This window comes from Poecilia latipinna, unplaced genomic scaffold (genome assembly GCF_001443285.1).
Source record: "Poecilia latipinna isolate Pla-1442-1.1 unplaced genomic scaffold, P_latipinna-1.0 Scaffold122, whole genome shotgun sequence".
In the NCBI taxonomy this organism is placed as follows: domain Eukaryota; kingdom Metazoa; phylum Chordata; class Actinopteri; order Cyprinodontiformes; family Poeciliidae; genus Poecilia; species Poecilia latipinna.
The window spans coordinates 248,795-271,002 of record NW_015112738.1 but is presented as its reverse complement, the minus strand read 5'-3'; the positions used below and the strand labels follow the sequence as shown (position 1 = coordinate 271,002).

The 22,208-nt window shown below is 41.7% G+C and overlaps 1 protein-coding gene across 4 annotated transcripts in view; it reads left to right on the top strand.

Moving 5' to 3' along the window:
* disp1 (dispatched homolog 1 (Drosophila)) overlaps positions 1–22,208 on the top strand; it is an 82,877-nt gene that overhangs the window by 37,461 nt on the left and 23,208 nt on the right. For 2 of the 4 annotated variants that reach the window (XM_015028360.1, XM_015028361.1), the window contains 2 exons: positions 16,596–16,659; positions 20,990–21,679. In XM_015028360.1, the coding sequence (XP_014883846.1) occupies positions 16,596–16,659; positions 20,990–21,679 (754 nt within the window). Of the gene's footprint in view, positions 1–11,984; positions 12,049–12,564; positions 12,637–16,595; positions 16,660–20,989; positions 21,680–22,208 lie in introns of all 4 variants that reach the window. The other 2 variants (XM_015028362.1, XM_015028363.1) reach the window with 2 other exon arrangements.

Below are 22,208 nucleotides of genomic sequence, written 5' to 3'. Positions count from 1 at the left end.
CTTGTGCCTGTTCTCTGTCTCCCCCAGTCGAATAGCAATATGAGCCTGTCTGTTTTAAACACACCAAAACGATGGAGTAGAAACCAATACATTTTCAAAGAACTCTACCAGGGTAGAGTTGTACAGCAAGTCAAACCCCCTAAAACTAGCATCTGTTCATTAAAATGACATGTTTGGGAGTGACTAATTATCACATGACTTAACTTTAATCATCTTTTCCCTTTTGTTATTTGATTTATCTTTGAATATGACCAAAATGCAGCTTTCACTTTCTAGCTAGAGTTAGAGGGGGAAAATGGCAGAGAGTAGAAATCCAGCCAAATCCTCTAGTATTTATGTTTTCTGTTAGCTTGGTTTGTAAGGGACAGGATTATACATGTTAAGCGCAATCTTAGCCAAACGTGGCATACATTAGTGTAATGTTCTTGGCCTGTGTTGAACGATACGAGCAGGTAAGTGTGGAAATCATTAAGCGAAGCAGCCTGAGCAGATGAGTCAGATTCAGCGGATGTGTTTCAGTCCAAGGGTCCTGGAAGTGTTATAATCGCTCTGTGTATTCAGTGTGGAAATCATTTATTCAGCGTTAAACCTGTGTATGAGCATCCTGTTTTGAAACTATGTGCAGAAGGAGCATCTCTGGAACATTAAATTTTTTGTCCAGTGGCCTGATCTCAAAACATTAGCTTAAGTCCCAAACCCTTCCCCTTATATTTTGTACATTTGGTTTCGCCATACGCCCAACTGTGAGACTTATTGCATAGCTCCACAGCAATCCCAACACTTACAGATATGACTGTGGTACCTCTTGTCCTCCCATTATTATGACTTTTGGGGCCCGTTGACCCAACGCATGATGTAATTCCATAAGCCTGTCACCACTAATTTCCTCTTCATTTTTAATGACTCTAAGATTAATACCAGACCAACGCTGGGCCTCCGACATTTACAGGGCGTGGATTTCTTTTCCCCTAATTTTTATTTTTTTTTTACTTTTTTCCCCCCCAGTAATTTGCTGTTAGAACAATTTTGTACTGTTTATAAATATTTATGGACATACAGAGACTGTTAATAAAGTCCACACAGGTGGAAGGAAACTGTACAAGTTTTTTCCCCTTATTTTCAACATTATTGGTTCTGTGTGGAGCCAAAAAGGCTGAACCCACCATTAAACATGCTATAATAACGACTTGTTTTCACACATAAGGGAGAAAGGATGGGGGGGGGGGAGTCATAGGTAAACGTACCCTGATTTGTCTGTGGATCATTTCTGCTCTGCATGTGCGGACAAACACACACCTGCATAGCCTCACAACTGTATACACACACACACATCGACACACAGAGAACCACCTGTTGGCCCTTTCTTCCCCCCTGTGATACTGTATCGGTTTGTTTTTGGTCGTTAAGGCTCAGCGACTGCAGAGGGGGGTCAGATGTTGTGTAAAGTGGATGAGCTGACAAAGGGAGAAAGGGGCACCACTATAGTTTTAGTACAGTTGCTTTTTTTCTTCCCACCCCCCCTCTTAAAGCTGGCACTTTTGATCAGAAGAATTTCCCCCAGCAGAGTGGAGGGATGGAGAAAACTCCCGCTGCTCTCGTACCTTCTTCACTCGCCCTCATTTCACAGCCTCGCAGTCTGTCCGCTGTGCTGGACCAAACACAATGTGCGTCTTTGTGTGTCCGGAAGAGGCAGCGGCTTGTACATGGGGAGCGTTTCTGGGACCCATTTGTCAGAGCCTACATTCATCATGGAGCCCCACTGTTGTCAGACCTGCTGCTTTCCCACCGCGTCTCTATTACAGGCTGCTGGTACTCTAACAGACACTCAACACCAGACCTGACACAAACAGTCTGACATACGCACACTCGTCAGGACTGTGCACGCGCAAAATTCTGAGCGCTACTGTACGCTGTACCCTGACAACAAAGATGAATGAATATAAGAAAGTGATCCTGAGAGAGTCAGGCAGCTCAGCTCTACCTAGAGATGTTGGGTTTAGGTAGCTGCTTGAATGTATTGGAGCACCGATATATCAGTCGGGATTTGCTTTGGGAGCTCAGTGATTGGCCGATACTTGCATGACAAACCGATCTTGTCCACATATCTTGTCTACGAGACGTGGGCAATTATCGCGGCATTTATCGTTTATCTTAAGTTTCATATAAAATTTTTGATTTATCGTTGCTACAATAAATTCTAGTTCATGATTTTAAAAAAAGGACTAAAATATAATTTTTCTATTTTCTCCACTGTTTTTTCCACAAGAGCATCAGTAAATTTGAATGATTTAAATGAAGTGTTCATATGCAGCTTAGTGATATAAGTTACAAGTCTTAAAGTATGTGGTGTCCTGAGGAAGCTTATTTCAAATGGGAAGAGTTTTTCCAAGAGTGGGGTTTGTGGAGCTGTGAATTCTGTGTTGTGCAGTCACCTAAACAAACAGTGTTTTTTACATGATAAAATTCTAAGTCTATATCGCCCACCCCTATTATCCACCTCGACAAAGGTCTGAAAATCAGTTTTTCTGATTTCTCTACACCGGGAGAGAGAGTTGACTGACAGGTCTTGACTGCACATTCACGGTTACCAATAATCACCCCACTGGCACCAACTTAGCTCTACCACAGGCTTGTCACTATATTTAGTGACTTTTCAGATGGGAAAAAAAAAAATCTCTATCAGCCAAAATTGGAGTCGGCAGATAGGAGCTGACTCTTGATTGTTCTCTTCAGGTCCAAAGATTAAAACTTCAGTTTTGTTTCTGTTTAGCTGGAGAAAGTTGTAGCATACTCACACATTTATTTATTTTTTTGCTCTAAGCGTCAGACTGGACCGAGACTCAACAGTGAAGCGTCAGTGGACAGCTCCGCACCTCTCTTCACCCGAGTGTCCAAGACATACTGCCACAGATCCGATGAAACGATGACAAAGTCGATTATCGAACTGCGGCCTAGGGTGTCCTGGTGCCAAGTACACATATGGACACCCTTATGCCTGAACATGGTGTTCATTATGGAGAATCTGTGACGAGCACAGAAGTCCAACAACAGAACACCACTCGAGTTCATATCGGGGGGGGGCAGTTCCTCCCAACCATGCCCCTCCAGGTCTCACTGTCATTGCCCATGTGAGCGTTGAAGCCCCCCAGCAGAACAAGGGAGTCCCCAGGAGGAGTACTCTCCAGTACCCCCTCTAAGGACTCCAAGAAGGGTGGGTAATCTGAACTGTTGTTCGACCTGTAAGCACAGACAACAGTCAGAACCCATCCCCCACCTGTAGGCGGAGGGAGGCCACCCTCTTGGTCACCGGGGTAAACCCCAACGTACAGGCGCTGAGATGGGGGCCAATAAGTATGCCCACTCCTGCCTGGCGCCTTTCACCATGGGCAACTCCAGAGTGGAGGCATGTCCAGCCCTTCTCAAGGAGACTGGTTCCAGAATCGGAGCCATCCGTCGAGGTAAGACCAACTATTTCTAGCCGAAACCTCTCAATTTCACACACCTGCTCCGACTCCTTCTCCACCAGAGAGGTGACATTCCACGTCCCAAGAGCCGGAATGGGTTTTGTCCGTAGGGTGTCTGGGCTCTCCTAGGGTGAGAAGCTTGGTCATCTGGGAGGGACTCAGAGTAGAGCCGCTACTCCTCACGTCAAGAGGAGCCAGTTGAGGTGGCTCAGGCATCTGGTTAGGATACCTCCTGGACGCCTCCCTGGTGAGGTGTTCTGGGCACGTCCCACCAGGAGGAGAGCCCGGGGAAGACCCAGGACACGCTGGAGGGACTATGTCTCTCGTCTGGCCTGGGAATGCCTTGGGATTCCCCCAGAGGACATGGAACAAGTGGCTGGGGAGAGGGAAGTCTGGACCTCCCTTCTTAAGCTGCTACCTCCGCGACCTGACTCAAGAGGAAGAAAATGGATGGATGATATGGATGGACAGTTATAATTACAACTCCCTTACACTTTACACAAGTTTTTTCACTGTTCATTAACATATCATCCATCCCTTTATCCATGTTTGTTCTTTGGGGAGATTGGAAAAATCTTTACCTGGACAGTGGTCTCTTCAGGGAATCCTGTCTTCTAATTCCGTTTTCATCAAAGGAGAAGTTGAGTATTCAGTCTCAGCCTTTTCACAGTAAACTTCCCCAGCTGGGGAAGCATCAAAATGAAAAGCATCGAAAAGATCACACCGAGAGAAAGTGCATTCGTCCTGAGAACTACTTTTTTTATAAATCGCTTCCAGAAGGTAGTTTGTCAGAAATGTTCCTCGTTCCTGAGGTAATCAAATATCCACTGCCAAAACCCAGGTAGAAAAAACATGCTGACTAAGATCTTCCATACTAAAAATCACTGGGAGCGCCACAGATGTAACATGCTGTCAGTGAAGATGACGGACAACAAGAATTTCTAGCGTGACATTTGGGCTGATATTGAGCTCTTTGAGCGCAAGCACTGCAGGCGGCGAATTCTGATTTGTTAGGGGATCGAACATTGTAGATATCCTCTTCTTTTGCCCTTTTCTGCAGCACAGAAGTTAAGGTTTGATAGTCAGGTCTCATCTCTTCAGACGAAACGTCAGAGGAAGTTTGCTCTTTTGGAAGATTGACCAAATCGTTCCCTTCTACAGCGGTCTCTCCAAGGGTAACGTTTTCAGACCGATTTGTCTTTAAACTCCAACATTGGCCTGATGAGCCACAGCAAACTTTCCCAGTCGAGGAAGTTTGCTGAGTTTTGCCCGGTCAGAGAAGTTTGCTTCCCAGTTGTGGAAGGATTGAAAAGATAAGCATCAAACTCATCATACTCAGTAGACTCGTCCGTATAACGACTTATTTCAAAAGTGATTACAGGAAGTAGCTTGTTAATAACTTTCCTCACTCCTGTGGTGATCAAATATTCAGCGCCAAAAGTCAGGGGGAAAAACATGGTGGCTGCGACCTGTTCCATTTTTATAATCCTTGTAAATCACTGTGCTAAGGGTCAAAGAGCTGCTTGTATATAACCTCCTGTTTTGAGATCCAAACATTCATAACCTCAGATGTTCTTTGATCTATGTCATAAATCTATGTTATAGATCTATGTCATAGATGAGGTCATAGCTACAATGAGTCTCTGTAGTTCTGAGGGAATGTCTTGCTTCTGATTGTTGCTATGGAAACGGTCAAATCAGTTCTGCATGACTCAAATTATTAACCCTTTGCAACTGCGTTACTTATTCATTCGAGGCGCCATGACGGACATCAGAAGGGTATATTTCAGGAGGCTAGGAATTAAAACGGGGATTTTAATGGTCTTAATGGTTAAATATTAACACGATGATTGACAATGGTATATTAAAACCATTAATTTAAGTAGAATTTTTCATCATTCTATCAGGTTTAAAATTTTGAGTCATACTTGACTTAAAAATATCTTAAAAGTAAAATTAAGTGTAACTTACACACATTTGCTGCTGTTGTAAATTTTGCCTGCTTGGAGAAGAACTACAAAGAAATAATTTTGGTTTAATAATTTTACATATTGGCATAAAAATAGAATAAAGGATGATCCCAAAGAAATGATGCTGCCGCTCCATATTTGATGGGTTGTAAACGACCCACTGGAACACATTTATTCTGTACAGTGCAGAAACGTGAACAATAGACAGAACGCAATGTCTTCCAGCTTTTTCTGTGTAACTGAGAGCTTGACACCAACAGCAGCACAGCGTCAGCAGCCCACATTGCTGATAGCTGGGAAGGAGATAAATGAGTCCATTTCTATACTTTCCTGTAAACTGATTATGAGTCTGCTGGTTTTTCACTTTTCTTGTATTTTAACTATTATACCAACTGGTAAACAAATGCTTATATCTGTTTTTAAAAGAATAGTAGCTTCTCTCTTATGTCTCCATCAGATGAGCAGCATAAGTAGGTTTTGGTGACATTATTATTAATAATAATTAGATTGTTTTTGAATATGATGCAGGATTTAAAATGAACTGATGAAGATGGTTTATGTGTCTAGTGTGTCTGTGGTTCCCTTCTGGATCTGTTACCCCATCAACCTGATGTGGAAGACTATGTTCAGAATTTAGATCTCACGGCATCTCACGGTGTCAATACAGCTCTGTTTTGTAGCAATTCAAGAGCTATACAGCTTTTATCGCTTCGCAAAAAATTAATCAGCACAGAAACTCCAAAGCGCACACACACACACACACACACACACACACACACACACACACACATATATATATATATATATATATATATATATATATATATATACACACACACGCACACACTTCTTTTGTCATAGAACCCATAAGAATTTAAAACTACTTTCACCCCTGGGTTCTCCACATGTGACTTCTGTCAGACAAGTACTAGACCTATCCCCGAATGTTGCTACCTTAGAAATACTAACTTCCATGAATTTTATTGAGATTTTACATGATAGAACACAAAGTAGTTCACAATCGTGTAAAATCAGTCCGTATTTTCAACATGTCTTTCTGTGTCGTGACTTGCGTTGTAAACGTGCACATCTTAAGTCTGTGACTGTTCATACATTATTTATCTGATTTTATTCATCTTTTTCCTTTGGGTCGTCTCATCAGCTCTGACCGTGAAAATTCAAAATGCAAGACCGGATACAGATTCTCCAAGAGAGACTTGAAACGAGTACCATGATAAACTGTCAAGTGTGCATGTGTGTAGGAGTGTGAGACACAGAGAGAAGAAAGCAGCTGCAGACGCCCTGACTCTCGCCCCTCTGGCGCAGACCTTTCCACGGGGAGCAGGAAGGGCTCCAAGTGCCCTGAGCTCAACGCTCCCCGGAAACAGAGACATCCCATCTCCTGCTCCACACAGGCATGCACATGCATAACCCAGATTACATGGATTAATGCATTATACACAAACGGACCATATTAGAAGCTTATCTCCTTTTTTTTTTTTCACTTTATTTAGAAAAATTAGATCATTTAGTTTATCAGTACTAACTTGTAAAGCGTGTTTTCTGAGAACTTATTTTTTTCTTTTTTTCCCCCACCCTTCTTGTACCCATCACATTGATGGGAAGCAGGACAGCTCTTTTAGTTTTACCCAGGCCTGCCATCCTTTCAGTCCCCCCACAGGGACCCTCCAAAGAGCCCACTTGTCCTTCAGTGAGATGACACAGGATGAAGTCACTGTGTTTGCCTTGGCGCCAGCAGCTTTGTCTTCCAGCGCTGCGCCGGTTTGCCAAGGCTCTTGTTCTCACAGCGGAGCGCTGTGCCCACTGCTCAGTGAGAGGGACCAGGATGTAAAACAAAGAGGTTCAGCAGCGTAGGCAAGCTGAAAGAGCAGATCGGTTTTTCATTATTATTGTTTTTGCCATCATTTATTAGCTATAAGTTTTCTGCTTTGCATAGTGTTACTAAATCAATTTTGTTGTCTTTGGTTGAAATTTTGTTAGAAATGTTAATATTCTTTAACTGAACATGTATCTGACTAGAGAGCCATATTCAGATGTATCTTTAGTATATTGAAAACAATTCAGTTCACTTCAAAACTGAAGCTCATAACATCCAAGTATCTTCAAAGAGTCATAGGAGATGATTGTTTTGTAGGTAATCTCATGATTGTGATGACATGCCAACAGCTTGATTTCCGAGTAGCACTGACAAAATTTCCCAAGGACACAATCAGTTGTTGGCAAGCACAGCTAATCCACCTCATTAGCTTTTGCTGCTCTTCTTTAAATCCCTGCCTGGCCGCCTGGTTATAAAGTTGGGCAGAGAGATGTCGTAGTCGTGGATACGACCCTTACCTTTTATGATTGATGGAAGAGATGTTTTAAACTTCCTCAATCTCTCTCTGCTCTGCATCTATGAAGCCCCCTTTCCAGCGACTAAATGGAACTTTGCGGCTATCAGATTGAACTGTTTTGTGAAATGAGATATAGTCTTTAAAAGATTGCTAAGTGACTCTGTAATTAACCTGAAACCTGTGCTGTCCTGCAGACATCTAGCCTGACCATTGATTTGCTGTGCAATTCTACTTGATTCTAATCTCACTTCGCAGCTCTGTCTGGGCCTTTTCTCCCATTGATTCCTCCAGTAGAATTTCTATGAACAATGACGTCAACTTTCTGCACAGTTTTGGATTGTAGTCTGTCTGTAGTTTTAGCAGTGGCAGCAGAGGAAGCAAACAAAACTGTTCAGTCCATGTTAGCCATGCTTCCAAATATGGAATTAACATTAACAGCCACTTTTCTCTTCATGGTACGAGATGGTAATTTACAGCACAGATAATTTCTGGTAAGCTACAAATCGTTTGTCTGGCACATTACATGCGTCATGGCCAAATGTTAGCAATTGGATAAAACCCCAGCATTGCCCAATCCTCCAGGAAGCAATCATTTCTCAACAGCCAAGGGTCCAGGCGCTCTGTACGAAGCCAAGCGAAGTCTGGTTGCTGCCAGGTTAACAGACACCTGAAATTAGCATCATTATTATACACTGTCCAGCATTGCATGTTAATAGATAATAAATCAGCCAATTAGTGGCTGAATTCAGCTAGCAAAGTGTGCCGAATTCATAGCGTATAGCTGACATGACGATTGCAGAAGTGTACACATTTATCCCACATAATCTTCTTTAGTTGTTTGGTGTGTTTGCATCTGGGCCAAATAAGACACCAGCAGGAATGAAAACAGATGGTTGATATTAAAAATGTGTGTTGCAGCACAGTTCTGTGATGCTTTTGGGATGAGACAAAGCTAATAACTACGCTGAAGTCCCTCCTGTTGACAATAAATGAGGGTTTGATGGAAAACAGAGAAATGAACACATTGGAGGATCATATTTAGTCAAAATGAATTTCATCTGTGGGTTTAAGTCTGGATCGTGAAGATCCTCTGAGACGGGGTTAAGTACTGCAGAGGGGCTCGAGTGTGAAGGAAGTTTGTTAATGGGCTGCTTACTTTGACGACACTTTAGTGACACTTCCATCTACAGAGCCCTGAGTTTGCATTTCTAGAATCACAGAGAGGTTTTTCTTTTCTTTTTTCCCCTCCCATCTCCTTCCCATACCCTCATCCATCCTTCTTTGTTGCAGCATCACTCTCTCTTTCCCCCCTGCATCTGTATTTTTGACAGCCAAAAAGTTTTAGGCACAGAGATGTTATCTCACACCTCCAGTAATTTCAGCCGTGGAAAAGAGGGAAAAAAATGTCCAGATTTCCCTCTGAGACTCCTCCTGGAGAAATTTGACACACGGTTGCTATCTTCCAGGTTTGATCACAGTTTTCTTTCAGCATCATGTTAACCTGTATTTGTGTTAGCTCTCCTCTGTTAGGTGTTCAATATTAAACTTTGCTTTCCTGCCTGTAAAGTTGAAAGCACCCTCACTTTAGACGATTGCGCAGCTCACTAATATTCTGCGAGTAACTGAAAGATTTTAAGCTGCGTTCCGATCTTTGGAGGAAGATGTGCGCAAACACTTTCATGTACACGGTGTGTTAGCAACGGCCTTTGAAGGGGAGCCATTCCTCAAAGGCTGCTCTCTTCCTGAAGAGCAAACGCTAACTTTGCTTCTCTCTCTTCAAATATTTCACACGCACAAAACATCTGTCTGTGAAATTCCTCCTACACAGACCTTCATGTCAATTCTCGGCCCCACTTCCCCCTCCCCCCCTTTCAGATCAGACCAAGAGTCTTTTGTAGCACCTTAAGATGTCCCTGTTCTGTTCTGAAGACCCTCCTCATTTACAGGCCTCTGCTTCCCTTCTACCACAGAAGAACTCTGTTTTCATACCACTCCTCACTTAAATCTTTACTTTCTCGGTCCCATCCTGACCCCACCCCAGTCCTTGCCCTCAGACTTACGAGTTTCGAGTGAACTGCGTCGTTTTCCAGGCAAGGAAGTTCCTCTGCTTTTGGAAAAAAGCAGAGGAGATGGAGAAGATCTGGGGGATCAAGGCAGAGGGTGTCCGATGTTAAAGGACAAAAGAGCCTCTAAATCTTCTAACATCATGTGGGATCCTAAAAAAAAACAGACGTAATTAGAAGACTGAACCGAGCCAGAAGTGTACATTAATGCGCAAAAGCAACAGGAGTGAAACAGCTAGCCTCTGTTTCTAATTTCCAAATGCTGGTTGGTCATGTGCCAAGAAGGTTTTTTTTTTTTTTTTGTTCCAAGTATTGATTCTGCATGCATTTGCAAAACCCTGCAGGGCTCTCAGTCTGGCTGTAAAATAAGGTTTACACTTGTTTTAATTACTATATGCCTTGAATTATAATACACAGATGGTCAATTTTATACAAAGCGCGGGTCGTTTTGGCCTGTGGAGTTGTCTACAGTGGGGGTTCTTGGATGAATGCTGGCCTTGGTGGGGCCCCTCTTTCTGTGCCTGGTGTGTAATACACAAAATTGGGCTAATAAGAAGGAGAAAGGATGAGAAGTGACTGAAAAGGATTTTTTCCCCCTTTAAAAAGTAAAAATCTCCTCTTTGTTACAAATAGATTAACTGCTCAGTGGGAAACCGTGTTCACACAGAACTGTTTTGTATTCTACACCGAACTAATTTGATAAAGAGTTTGCACCATCTTGTGAACGAAATGGACTCAAATTTTGAAAAGCATCCGAGATGAGATTTGAAAATATTGAAACTTGTATGATACATCAATGAGGGAACATGTAGGCTGAATGGTGGTAGGAGGGGCATAATGGCTGTAAAACTGCATCGCTAGTGATAAGCGGGAACCAAATCTGTTTGACATGGGACCAGCGTCGTTCCCTGGTACCATTAACTCTGTTACCAACAGTTCAGCACTGCCGGTTTCATTTACTTTCCGCCTCTTCATTTGGGTTCAGTAAGAGGAAGATGAAATTAGGCGAGATACAGGAAGCTGGGGAAATTTCTCTTTAACATACAGTGCTGTTCTGTACTGTAAGCTCATTGCTCTGTGTTTTTCCAGTGTTTGCATGGGTATCTTCATTGAGCTGGTGAGCTTCTATGTCATCTGTAGCCATCATAGAGCTTCGGAGCATCTCAAGACATGGCACTGACAAATAAAAACAGAAGATACATGAAATAAGTGAAAGCAACTGACCTGAACTAAAACAGATCGGTGGGGAATCTTTGCTCCACCTTCCTCTCGACATTCTTCTCCCAGGTGTTGACTGACAGCTCAGAACATGCGTGTTTGGTTGACAGGTGAAAACCTCAGCCAAGAATTTGTGGAATTGCACATGGCTTTGTTTTTGGATAGCGTAATAAAATGAAGAAAAGCAAAACCCAGGGGAGATGGGAATAAACCAATAGAGTTAAAAACACCTTTCAAACTGGTCTGCTCTGGCTGGGACATGGATCAGGTTCAAGAGGTTGCTAAGAGAAGTTTTGCGGTCATTTAGTAAAGCACAACACACGTGTATGGACATCTATCTCAACTCTTGACACCCAAGCACCAGAGGCAACTTCCTACAGGGGAACATGCATCGGCAGCATCAGATATGCATGAAAACCTATGCCCCTATTATTTCCTGTTAAACAACCCACCGGCAAGTTCTGGCTGCCATTGGAGGTTGGCCCCCAGTGATCCTGTTAGGACCTTTACTGTTCAGAAACATGGATGCTTCTGATTTAAACTCCCTTTAGCCAAATGTCTCTAATGTGTGATTAAAAAATAGGTGTCAATGGGGGTGGGGGGATTACTTTTAGGAATATTATACTACACTGTACTTTTTTTTGTTTGTTTGTTTGTTTTTTGGAGCAAAGCTCTAGAGGGAGTTTGGTCCAGAGTCGAGTTGCTCCCACTGAAAAGGTCCAGTCACCCCAGTGCTTCAGTCTGGTATTTGGGACACCTAACACATCAATAGATAAATAAATCATCTTATATCAAGATGTCATGTTCACAGCTCCAACTTGAACTTATCCTCATGCATACATGGTCTACACTGGGGTTACATCTCTACATATTTCTATCTTATAAGTTCTAATCTGTTTTATTCTTTTATTTCAGAGGCACGCCATCAGTAGCAGTGAATTTAAAGCCAAAATGACGGAACTGAGAGTTTCACATGGAGGTAACATCTAAATAACTTGTTCTTAAAGGGGCAGTATTATGTAAAATCAACTTTTTTGAGCTTTACGTCATGTTATGATGTTATTCCCTCATCAAAAACCTACCTGGATTTATTCATGCTTGTTTGAGAAATCATCTAATCTCCATGGCAACCACTCAGCTGTGCAAAACACCTGGGTGGACCTAGCCCCGCCTTCAAGGACAAAGCAGCTCCTTGGAGCTACAGTTTCCAAGCTTCCAAGCCTCACAGATGCCGTGTTACTGCCATATTGTGATGCCTTCTTGAAAGCAGAGTTTCAGAAACAGCAGGAGTTTTTAAAGAGACAGAGGCTCAATTTCAGGGAGTTAAATTTCAAAGTCAAATTTGCTTTGTTATATTTGATATAACATAGTTACTTGATTGTGCTCTAAAATGGCACTGTGTCCCTTGAAAATACATAATACTGCCACTTTAAGATATTAACTTTGTGTCTTCTTATTTGATCATAACAAATAATTAAAGCATGTATTTTATCAGAAGAATGATGAAAGCTGAGAGGAAATCAGATGTCGGACTGAGGTCAGACTGGACTCCAGCGCGACTCTAAAGGTACAAACCGCGATAAGACTTTAAACTAAAACACCTGCATGTATCCACTTTAAAGGCCATCACAGATAACCTTCAAAGAACATCTTTATCTAGAGAGGCAGACTTTACTCGCATGCATGTTGAACCGGAGCGCCGGGCGTCATTTGGACACTTTCCAAAGAAAATTCAAGCTTCCCAGGAAGATCACCTGTCAGCTAACCCAGAACCATGTACAGATGTTTGAGCCAGATGGTTGTGGTGCTAAATTAGGGCTTCCCCTCTGCATCTTATATGCAGTGAAACGTTAACCTTGGCAGCATATAGGAAAGAGGAGAGGATTAAATGAAGCAGAGCCTAGTGTCGTGGCTGGTTGCGGGAGTTTAGCAGGCATCAGCTCCCACTCAGCTTTCAGTCACTCCTCGGGCTCTTTGGCTCCTTCCGGACATGGTCAGGGGCCACAGCGCTAATCAGGTGAGAGATATCCATCCTCACAGCCGAGGTGTCGGTGAGATTGGGTTTCAGAAACCCAGACACTCGGAAGCCAGTGCGAAGTGAGACATTCGTGCTTGGCCTTTTTTTCCCCCCTCACTTAAACACCTTCTTTTTTTATCAATACAAACCTTTAACCTTTTCAATATTCCTTCCATTATTTTCAATCTTATAATAACCAGATATTATTGCACGTAGGGGTAGCTGCAATTCTAGGATTACCTGCCTCCTTTCTTCATATATGTCTGTGCGTATCAAGGCCCACCATCTTAATGCTCTATTAGCTCTTTGCTCATGTTTTTGCAAATCACACAAGTCAGATCATGTCTAAGCTAACAGAACAAAGCCTTCCAGAGGGTTTAAAAATGTTTTTATTATTATTATTATTATTCCTCTCCCGTTTTTCTTTCTTCTCGCAGCTGTTTGAGGTTTTACAGCCTTTTCTCTTCTCCTCTCTCCTCATTGAAAACAACAAGTTTTCAGTTTTGGGGGGCGCACGTCTGCTCTGCTTTCTTCAGTTCAAAGATCGACAGTGAAAGGGAATTGATTGTTATTGGGAGGCAGAGCGAGGATGAAATGATCTGAAAGCAAAATTGGAAAGACGTTAGATTATTTCTGACATCGCCTGCCAAAGCCTTAAACAGTTCAGAGGCATTCCGTCCTCCTCTGCCCTCTCTCCCTCCCTTAAACCTTCGTTTTTTGCTCTTTTTTTCCCCTTTTTTTTCTGTCCGCTAAACCTGTCACTTTGATGAGTTGTGTGCAATCTTTTCGGGGGCCGTTCTGCTTTCACCAGGGCCTCCATCCTTCCTGGTACAGTGCGCGTCCTTTGATGTAGTCCCTCCTTTAGTTCCATGTGGGTAGACCTCGGCCCTGCTCCACTGAAGTTGAGCTTCTGTGGTACGTTTTTTTTAACGCCGTGTTTAAATGTAGAGGATAAATAGCCGGACGCTGGCATTGCAGCTTAAATGCGTTTGTGTTTTATCTGCCGTCAGATGAAATGGAGGCCCAGTCCAACACGCTGAACCCTGTACAACCTATTACTACCAGGTTATTATTATTCCAGTCAACTACAAAGCGCTGCGTGGCTTAGGCTTTAACTGGCCTCGGGGCCAGATGTGAACAAGCGCCTCACTACTGCAGATGATTACACTTGCTATATGAACTGTGTCCTAATCGTGGTGGACAGCTAAAATTAAAGCCAGGTACTGCCCTCCGTCTTCCCAGCATTCCCTAAGATAAACCCAACTCTCCCGCTGAGCACAACCTGAATGCATTTTTAAACTTCGGCTCAACTGTTTTTTTGTTGCTGTTTTTTTTTTTTTCCTTTTGGTATCAAAAGCCTTTGATGAACTGTGAATATTACAATTCTGTGATTCTATGTGATAAGACACAAAGTAGTGGACAGATGTGAAGTAAAATGATACATGGTTATCAACATTAAAGGGGCAGCATTATGTAAAACCGACTTACTTTTTTGAGTTTTTCATCACGTTACTGGCGACCTGTCCAGGATGTACCCCGCTTCTCGCCCTGAAATATCTCGCTGGACAAATGTGACATACGTTTGATTTCAGCCTCCTTGAGTTTTTACTTTGTTGAGCCACTTCTTACTGCAGTTGCAGCAGCTAGTCCATTAGGGTCCATTAGGGTTTGGGAATAAGCAGGTTTTCATCCTGGATCGTCGTTCATTTAGCTTCATCCATCTTCCAGTCAACTCTGATGATCTTTCCTCTTCCTCCTGAAGATATGCGGTAGACAGCATTAAAGTAGCTATTAAACTGAACTGAGAAGAAGCCAACATATCCAGTCAGTCATCTGTAATTACAGTAAGCCGATGTGTCAAGCCTGGGTGCGTCCCTTTCAAAGAGTTATGTGGTTGAGTGTCAGATAATTAAAGACTGTTAACTGTCTCTTCAAGAAAGGTTAATGAAATCCATTATTTGTCTTTTAAAAGTACTATATATAACTGATGTTTTTCTTGCTACTTAATATTTTGCAATGTAATCACTAATGCCCCTTAGTCTTAAATGCGCCTCAAATGTAGTTAGTATACTTTTTGTAACACAGTGGACACCCAGAATTCAACGAATAGCTAAAATCCATGAATACTTAACACCCTCTCTAAAAACATTTATAACTGAATATTTTAATAGTTCACATACCAAATATGCGTTAGAAACCATCTTAGTATGCCCTACCATGGGAGTTAATATCTACAGTTTCCCTTAGTTTTGCTCTTTGGGAAACAGTCAATCAGACGCAGGAAATAAGTGGCCCTTGGGATTGGCTGCTTTTGCAAATGTCAATTGATTGACTATAAATAAATTTCATGACTTCTTTCAGTTCTGATAATGTAGTAATTTTAGTATATATTAATATTAATGTGAACAACACAACATGTATTTTTTGTTTTTCATTAACAAAATGGTGAGAGAACAGTGGTAAATATTTAATGATGTATTTACATAGTTCAACTATAATAGCAGAAACAACATTCAAAGGTGCTAAATAGGCTGACGAGACTAGTTCTGCTTCCTTATTACCAGAGATGGTGTTCAGTTCGCTGTCATAGCAGAAAAATTACAGTTTAGCAATAATCTAAATTTTCAACTAATGGCATCATGCCGCTATGTTAAAGAAATGTAGCTCCCACCCGCCCAAACAGACTAGGACCGCCTCTGGACATTAGGGTCCTCTAGTGTGTGCATGTGTATCTTATTTAGTAAAGATAGTGTCAGTAACTGGGAGTTCTTGAATCCAAGACCAGGTTTTTGCAACGTTTTTCATGCTTATCAGTGTTGGCTAAATATGCCTAATTTTTTGGCGTACAAGTAATGTAAAGGTGTAAAAGCGAGTTGGGAAAAGTTAAGTTGTAATAAAACTTTGGCCAGACTTCTGCAGGCCGTTTGGGCGTAATTTCATAAAAAAAAAAAAAGATATTTACTTAAATGTTACCATTTTAATTATTAATCTATTCCTCATTAGCTGTATGACGAGTAATCCATGTATTCCAATGGAGTTGCTTGTCTTCCGGTATTTTTCGGCGACGCTACGGCTGGTCTCCTAGTAACCATTCCAAGTTGTCTTGAATGTGTGTGACGAGACGCGCGAGCGTTTTGTGTGTCGACTCGTGCCGCCGCCGTGGTAGTGAGCGGGTTAAAACAGACGGTGCGACCGTCCTATCAGTGCTGCTGGGAGCAGTCCCAGCCTCCGCCTTCTCCTCTTCTCCCCTCCGTCCCACCGCACGGAGGGGAGAAGCAGAGCACAGAGTCGGGGCCTGAGTGTGTGTGGCTGTTTGTCATTCTGGCAGGACACACTTCAATGAGAAACAGCCCCTCTCTGCTCGGGACTTGTTGCTGCCGTGTCGGGTTGTGTTGTTTGTTTAACTGCGCTCGCGGACATTTTAAATCGACCGGGCGTCTTTTTTCCCCTTCTTCTTCTTCTTCTTCTTCGTCCTCTTCTTCTTGTTTTTATTTCTGGTGTTTGCGAAGCGACGCCTGCTACGGAGCGTACAGGAGATAAGCAGCGCAACGCCCCGGGAGGCACGAAAACACGGTAGGATACGAGAAACCCTGTTCACTCATTACTCTTTGCATTCTGTTTCTGCAGACTTCTGTATTTCCTCCAGAGGAGGACTGAACCAAAAATGTGCTCAGTTTGGTCCCTTTTGGTTCCATGAGTCTCCTTCATTGAGCGTCACTGGAAGTATAAAAAATAGCTAAACGTCTCACTATATTCTCTTTTCACACCATATTGCCAGATTTCCTTTAGCTCTCACGAGTTACTGAAATTGCCCTTGATATCTGATCTTATCCATCGGAGAATAATCCAACCTTAATGTAAATTTAGTTTGACTTACTTTGCGCAAACTTAACACACTCGACCATACAGACACTCCTATTATTGACTTACGTGGATTTTGAGCATGTTATCTAAAATAAAAATATCAGTAACTGGACAAAAATCTAAGCCAAATCCGAACATGTTCATTGATTTGTAATCAGCTAATCGCTTTAAACATTTGCCATTGTTAAATTCATAAAACCGGCTGTTTAACTCTGATACTCTGTTCGTAGCCTTGAGCCAGCCGCTCCACTTGATATGTTTTAACAACCCAGCTGTGAGTAAGGGCCCTGAGGGGATCATATATGACTAAAAACCACTCCTGACAAACAGAAAGCTGTCAGAGAAAGCTGTATCTGAAAGCCATGCACAGCGGCTGTGCATGGGGGTAGGAGGGGGGCAAGTGCCTCCTGTTGATGTTATTATTGTGAGGAGCAATGTTGTTATTAACAGTCTCTTGACTGATACCTGGTAATTGCTGCCTATTAGTTTTAATTAAAGGGAAGCAGGATGCTTTGCTTTGCCTTCATGCTGCTGCCCTACATCTCAGCATCTCTCTCACACCCCGTAATCATGAAATTGACATGAAAGACAGCAGAAGGAACACTTTATCACCTTCGTTGTTCCAAACCAACTTGCACCGGGAATCATGTTACAAATTGGTGTTTTGGGCTTGTTTAAAGTAGTGAAATAATTCCTCTGACTGTATGTTTTTATTCAAGAAATGGCTGGTTTTTGGAAAACCTGGGGGCAATCAATACTTTGATATAGTAGTATATTTCAATAATAATAATCTTTATTGTCATTATAGAAAGATTATTGCTATTATTATTATAAAATCTGATCAAGTATCAATTGCCCCCATGTTAACCAACCCCATTTTGGGATTGGTTTATGTGGTTCATTTTATCCTTTTTTTAAATTGTAAAAACATGCTAGTAAATTATATTTTCATACATCTTAGCACAATAAATCTGGAAATCTGATGTTTTATGGTCCATTCCTGGTGATCCATTTTATAAATTTTTTGTACATGTTCATTATCTGTAAGAGCTAAAAAAAATTGACATTCAATATATATTTTCAAATATTCTTTATGTTATAGTATTCACAAAATGTTTATAGTGTTATAAAATACTAGAACTCAAATACTTCTAACCTCTCGTCTTCTTCCTGCAACATAAACTTCCACACCGAAGAGTGTTTGCAGTGCAAGTCATCAGTGCTTTTATATGTTGCAACCGCTGCGTGGGAAGTAGATGGGATTTTTAGTTGCTGACCAGTCAAAAATTTTTCGTCAACTTGTAATATTTCTAGACTCTTAGTGAAGACAACAAATCTCTTTCAGAATGCAATTTTAAAAAATCCTCACATGCCATTTTTGAAGCCCAACCTGGAGTTTTTTTTTTGTTCTGGTTTGACTCAGCTCTTTAGTTTTTAGACACAAGACTGATTCTATCCAGAGTCAGTCCAAGATGTCTCACCTGCCTGTTAATGCCTCTACTGGCATTTACAAAGATCTGAGGCCGAGAAAGCAGACTTTTTAAAATATACATACTCTTTTTATACTTTAAGCATCTTATGAATTCAGTGGCAATTCAATGCTTGTGGTTCAGGCTAGCTTTTAAAATTGGTCCAAGCTTTTGACATCAACAGAACCAAAGCGAATGACTTCGTCTGGGTTTCCCTCGGTGTATTTGTAGCTCTCTGGTCTCCCAAGTTATTCCCCATCTCCGCCTCTTTTTCAAAACCTCGCCCTCCAAGCCCACCTCTGACCCCACCGGACTCCCATTCTCGTATTTCGCCACTCGCTCACATTGAGGTATCACAGAGCTCATAGCTCACATGCGTCGGGTGTCGGACGGGAATGGCGGACGCTATGTGACGTATCGCTTGCCACTCAAATGCAAGCGCATCTATTTTATCGCAAAAAAAAAATATTTCTGGAGGTTAGGGTTCTGGGAGAAACAAAAGCCAGTGTGTGCACATATATTGAACGGTTAAATGTGCAAGCATGTTAAGAAAAACTCTTTGAATTCCTTTAAAAATGCTCTAAAATATTTACAAAAAACAAAACATAAATTCTGTTTTTTGACAGAGATACGATCATGACATCATAAGTCATATTTGACTCTCAATGGACACATCAGGATGGTACTTTCAGTGAAACATCTGCATCAACTGAAGTCTTTTCCACATCATCAGCTTCCAGTTAGAAGCTTTATCAGATGATGGCGTGACAGATAAGTGTTCCCCTGTTTCTGAAGAGCTTCTCAAATCACGCCATGATGTAAAATTGGACATAAAATGCTGAACTTACTTCTCTGTGGAATTGAAATCAGGTGTGCTTTTGATCACACAAGCCATCACAGCTGCTTTCTCCTATTATTAGTCTAAACAGCTTCACAAATTGAATTAGTTTTTTTTTTTGTATCTGTAACCCTCTTGTAAAAAAATAAAATAAAAAACCTATAGAAATTTACATTCTAAATGAATGAAAACATAAGTCATAGAATGAGCATTGTTGTTCTTTTGGCTATTTTAGTTATAACTAGGACAAATGCCCTCTGGCAGCAGTGGTATAAAATGCTGTAAAATGCATCGGTTCAGTGTAGTTACCTCAAATTCAACATATTTGGGCCCAGCATGACTGACAGTACAATGTATATGTGGTAATTTATAAACCATAATGGTTATTCGTCATTCAGTCAGCTGTGGTGAGACCAGATGTGCTCCAGTCTTGGCAATTTGTAGAGCAAATCAAGTCCAAATGCCAAGTCACCACCAATCAACAGAGCAAAGACTCAACAAATGGAAAGTCACAGAGAACCGGCTAGCTTAGCCAGCCGGGTCAATAAGACCCGGCTGGCTAAGCTAAATGTAACGAAGCGAAGTTGTAAGGCACATTAAATGTCACATCACAGCAGCTTGATCAGTGTGGTCTCAAAATTTTCAAAACACTGTCTGATAACAACTACATAGCTTTTTAGACATTATCTACTTGTTGATGGTTACAATAAAACTCTGTGGGGGTGTTTGTTTTGTTTAAATGCTCTTCCACTGCTTCTTAAAATGTGGGGAAAAACTCCAGTTGCATTACAAATTACTTTTGAAGTTGGTTTTAGATGGCAGACTTAAATCAGGCATGCAAAAATCAACAACCAGATCACAGTTTAAGACTAAGAGGCGGTGTTCTACATGGCTCAGTATTGGTTTCAAAGTGAATTGTAATTCATTAAAATTTTATTTTTTCCAAGGATTTTTTCCCCATGATAAAAAAAAAAAAAAAAATATATATATATATATATATATATATATATATATTTTTAATTATTATTTTATTATTTTTTGTTATTCCAGATAGTGCTTTTTGCCAAGAGATTAACAAGCACACAAATACTATATATGTATGTATATATTACACACAGGGTTTCCACTACATGTAATTGATCGTAACATACCACCACAGAACAGTAAAATTCACACCTCCAGAGTTAGGTTTTATTTATTTATTAGCCTATATTTGCACACTTACACTAAACATAATAAGAGTTTGAAATTAATTTCAAATATGATGAAACATTTAAATTTAAAAACATTTAGTTTAAAACCCAACACCTCTGGCTTCTGTCTGTCTATTTGCTGGATAGACAGACTCCTCCTCCTAGTTTTTCTTCAGGAATGAAGAAATACTAGAGATGACAGTACAAAGTAGAGGGAGAGAAAAGGTGAAAGAAGAAGTCCTTAAGAAGGTTAAGTAGAATGCATTTTTAGTTCAAGCCTGCCAAGACGACCCTAATGTTTACATATGTTGCATTTGAGCAACAAATGCAATACATAGTTTGGCCATCTCATGTCTGAGATATAAGGCTCCCTGGTTATGCTAGTTATCAGTAGCGTTCTTGTCTCACAGACCACCGTTAGTGTTTTAACAAATCCTAGAAGAAACCCTGATACATGTCCATTGTTTGCCATGGTTCAACTTATTCATTTATTTTTTAAATTGAAGTTTGTGGCATAAATGTGTTCCCTGTCTTCTCAGAAGAGTGACGGTATTGGTCCCAGACCTGCGGGAAAAGATCATGGCCCTGACTGACTCCGGTGGAGACCCGCTGTTGCTTATCAACGGTGGACACCATCCTTTCTGCTCCAGTGGAAATGCTCCTTTAGGTACCAGTACAGAAGACCGCAGCCACCTGGACCCCCTCTCTGCTGCTTGCAGTTGCGACCTCCTGCCACCTGACAGAGATGGAGACATGGCGGTCAGGAACGGAGCCGTGAAGCTGCAGCAGGGAGCCCACGTCCAGAGAGCCTGCAGGCCAGTCCAGAACGGTGGGCTGGTCAAGCTCAACGGCTCTTTGAGGAATCTCCCACCATCACCGGCTGCGTCTCCGTCTTCTGCTGTCACAGACTCCCAGAAGCCAAACAGACTCCACCTGGCCCCCACCCTGTCACCGACGGCGCCTTCTGCTCTCTGCTGCCCCCACTGCCACTTTCACTCCACCCAGTGCTGCCCCTGCGGACAGCCGGACTGCCCACTTGTCCGGAGCCCTGCCGCCAGCCCTGGGCCCTGCTCCAGTCCACAGCCAGGTAGCACCTCCTCCTGCCCCTGCTGCCTCTCCACCTGGACATACTCTCACCATCTTCCTCATCACCAAGCCTCCCCGATGTCTCTGCATCACCAACGCTGGCAGGAGCACCTGCAGAGCCAGATCCGTGCTCCTGGGATCAGGTTGGTGCTCTGTCTGTCTGTCTGTCTTGAATGAATGGTGCTTATGCAGCCTGGAGATGGCTGATGTGTCTATCCAAGGTCTAAAGAAGTATTGGGGAAAATTTTATATATTTCTTGCAAAAATAATGTTTGAAAAATAAAAAAAGACTTTACCTATTATTTCATATATGTATATTAGATACATTTCCCTACCATTTGGACATAGTGAGGAAAAAAACAACCACGCAACTACAACTGCTCTGCTTCAGTTAAACATCCTACAGTCCTGATAGCATCACCATAATTAATATAGAACCATAAATGGCAACAGGATAGGAATTGACTTTGGTTGGCACAGTTTTACTTATTGGACCCACTCCAATATGTTAAAAAATAATTAACATTAACCGATGCCAATGTCAACATATCATTCATTCTTTATTTTATCCATTATCCATTCATCCAAATGTCCAGATTGCGTTTTGAAGCCCTGATCACTTTAGAATTGTACGCAGCATATTCAAAGGGAACTTTCTGGATCTGGGTTGAC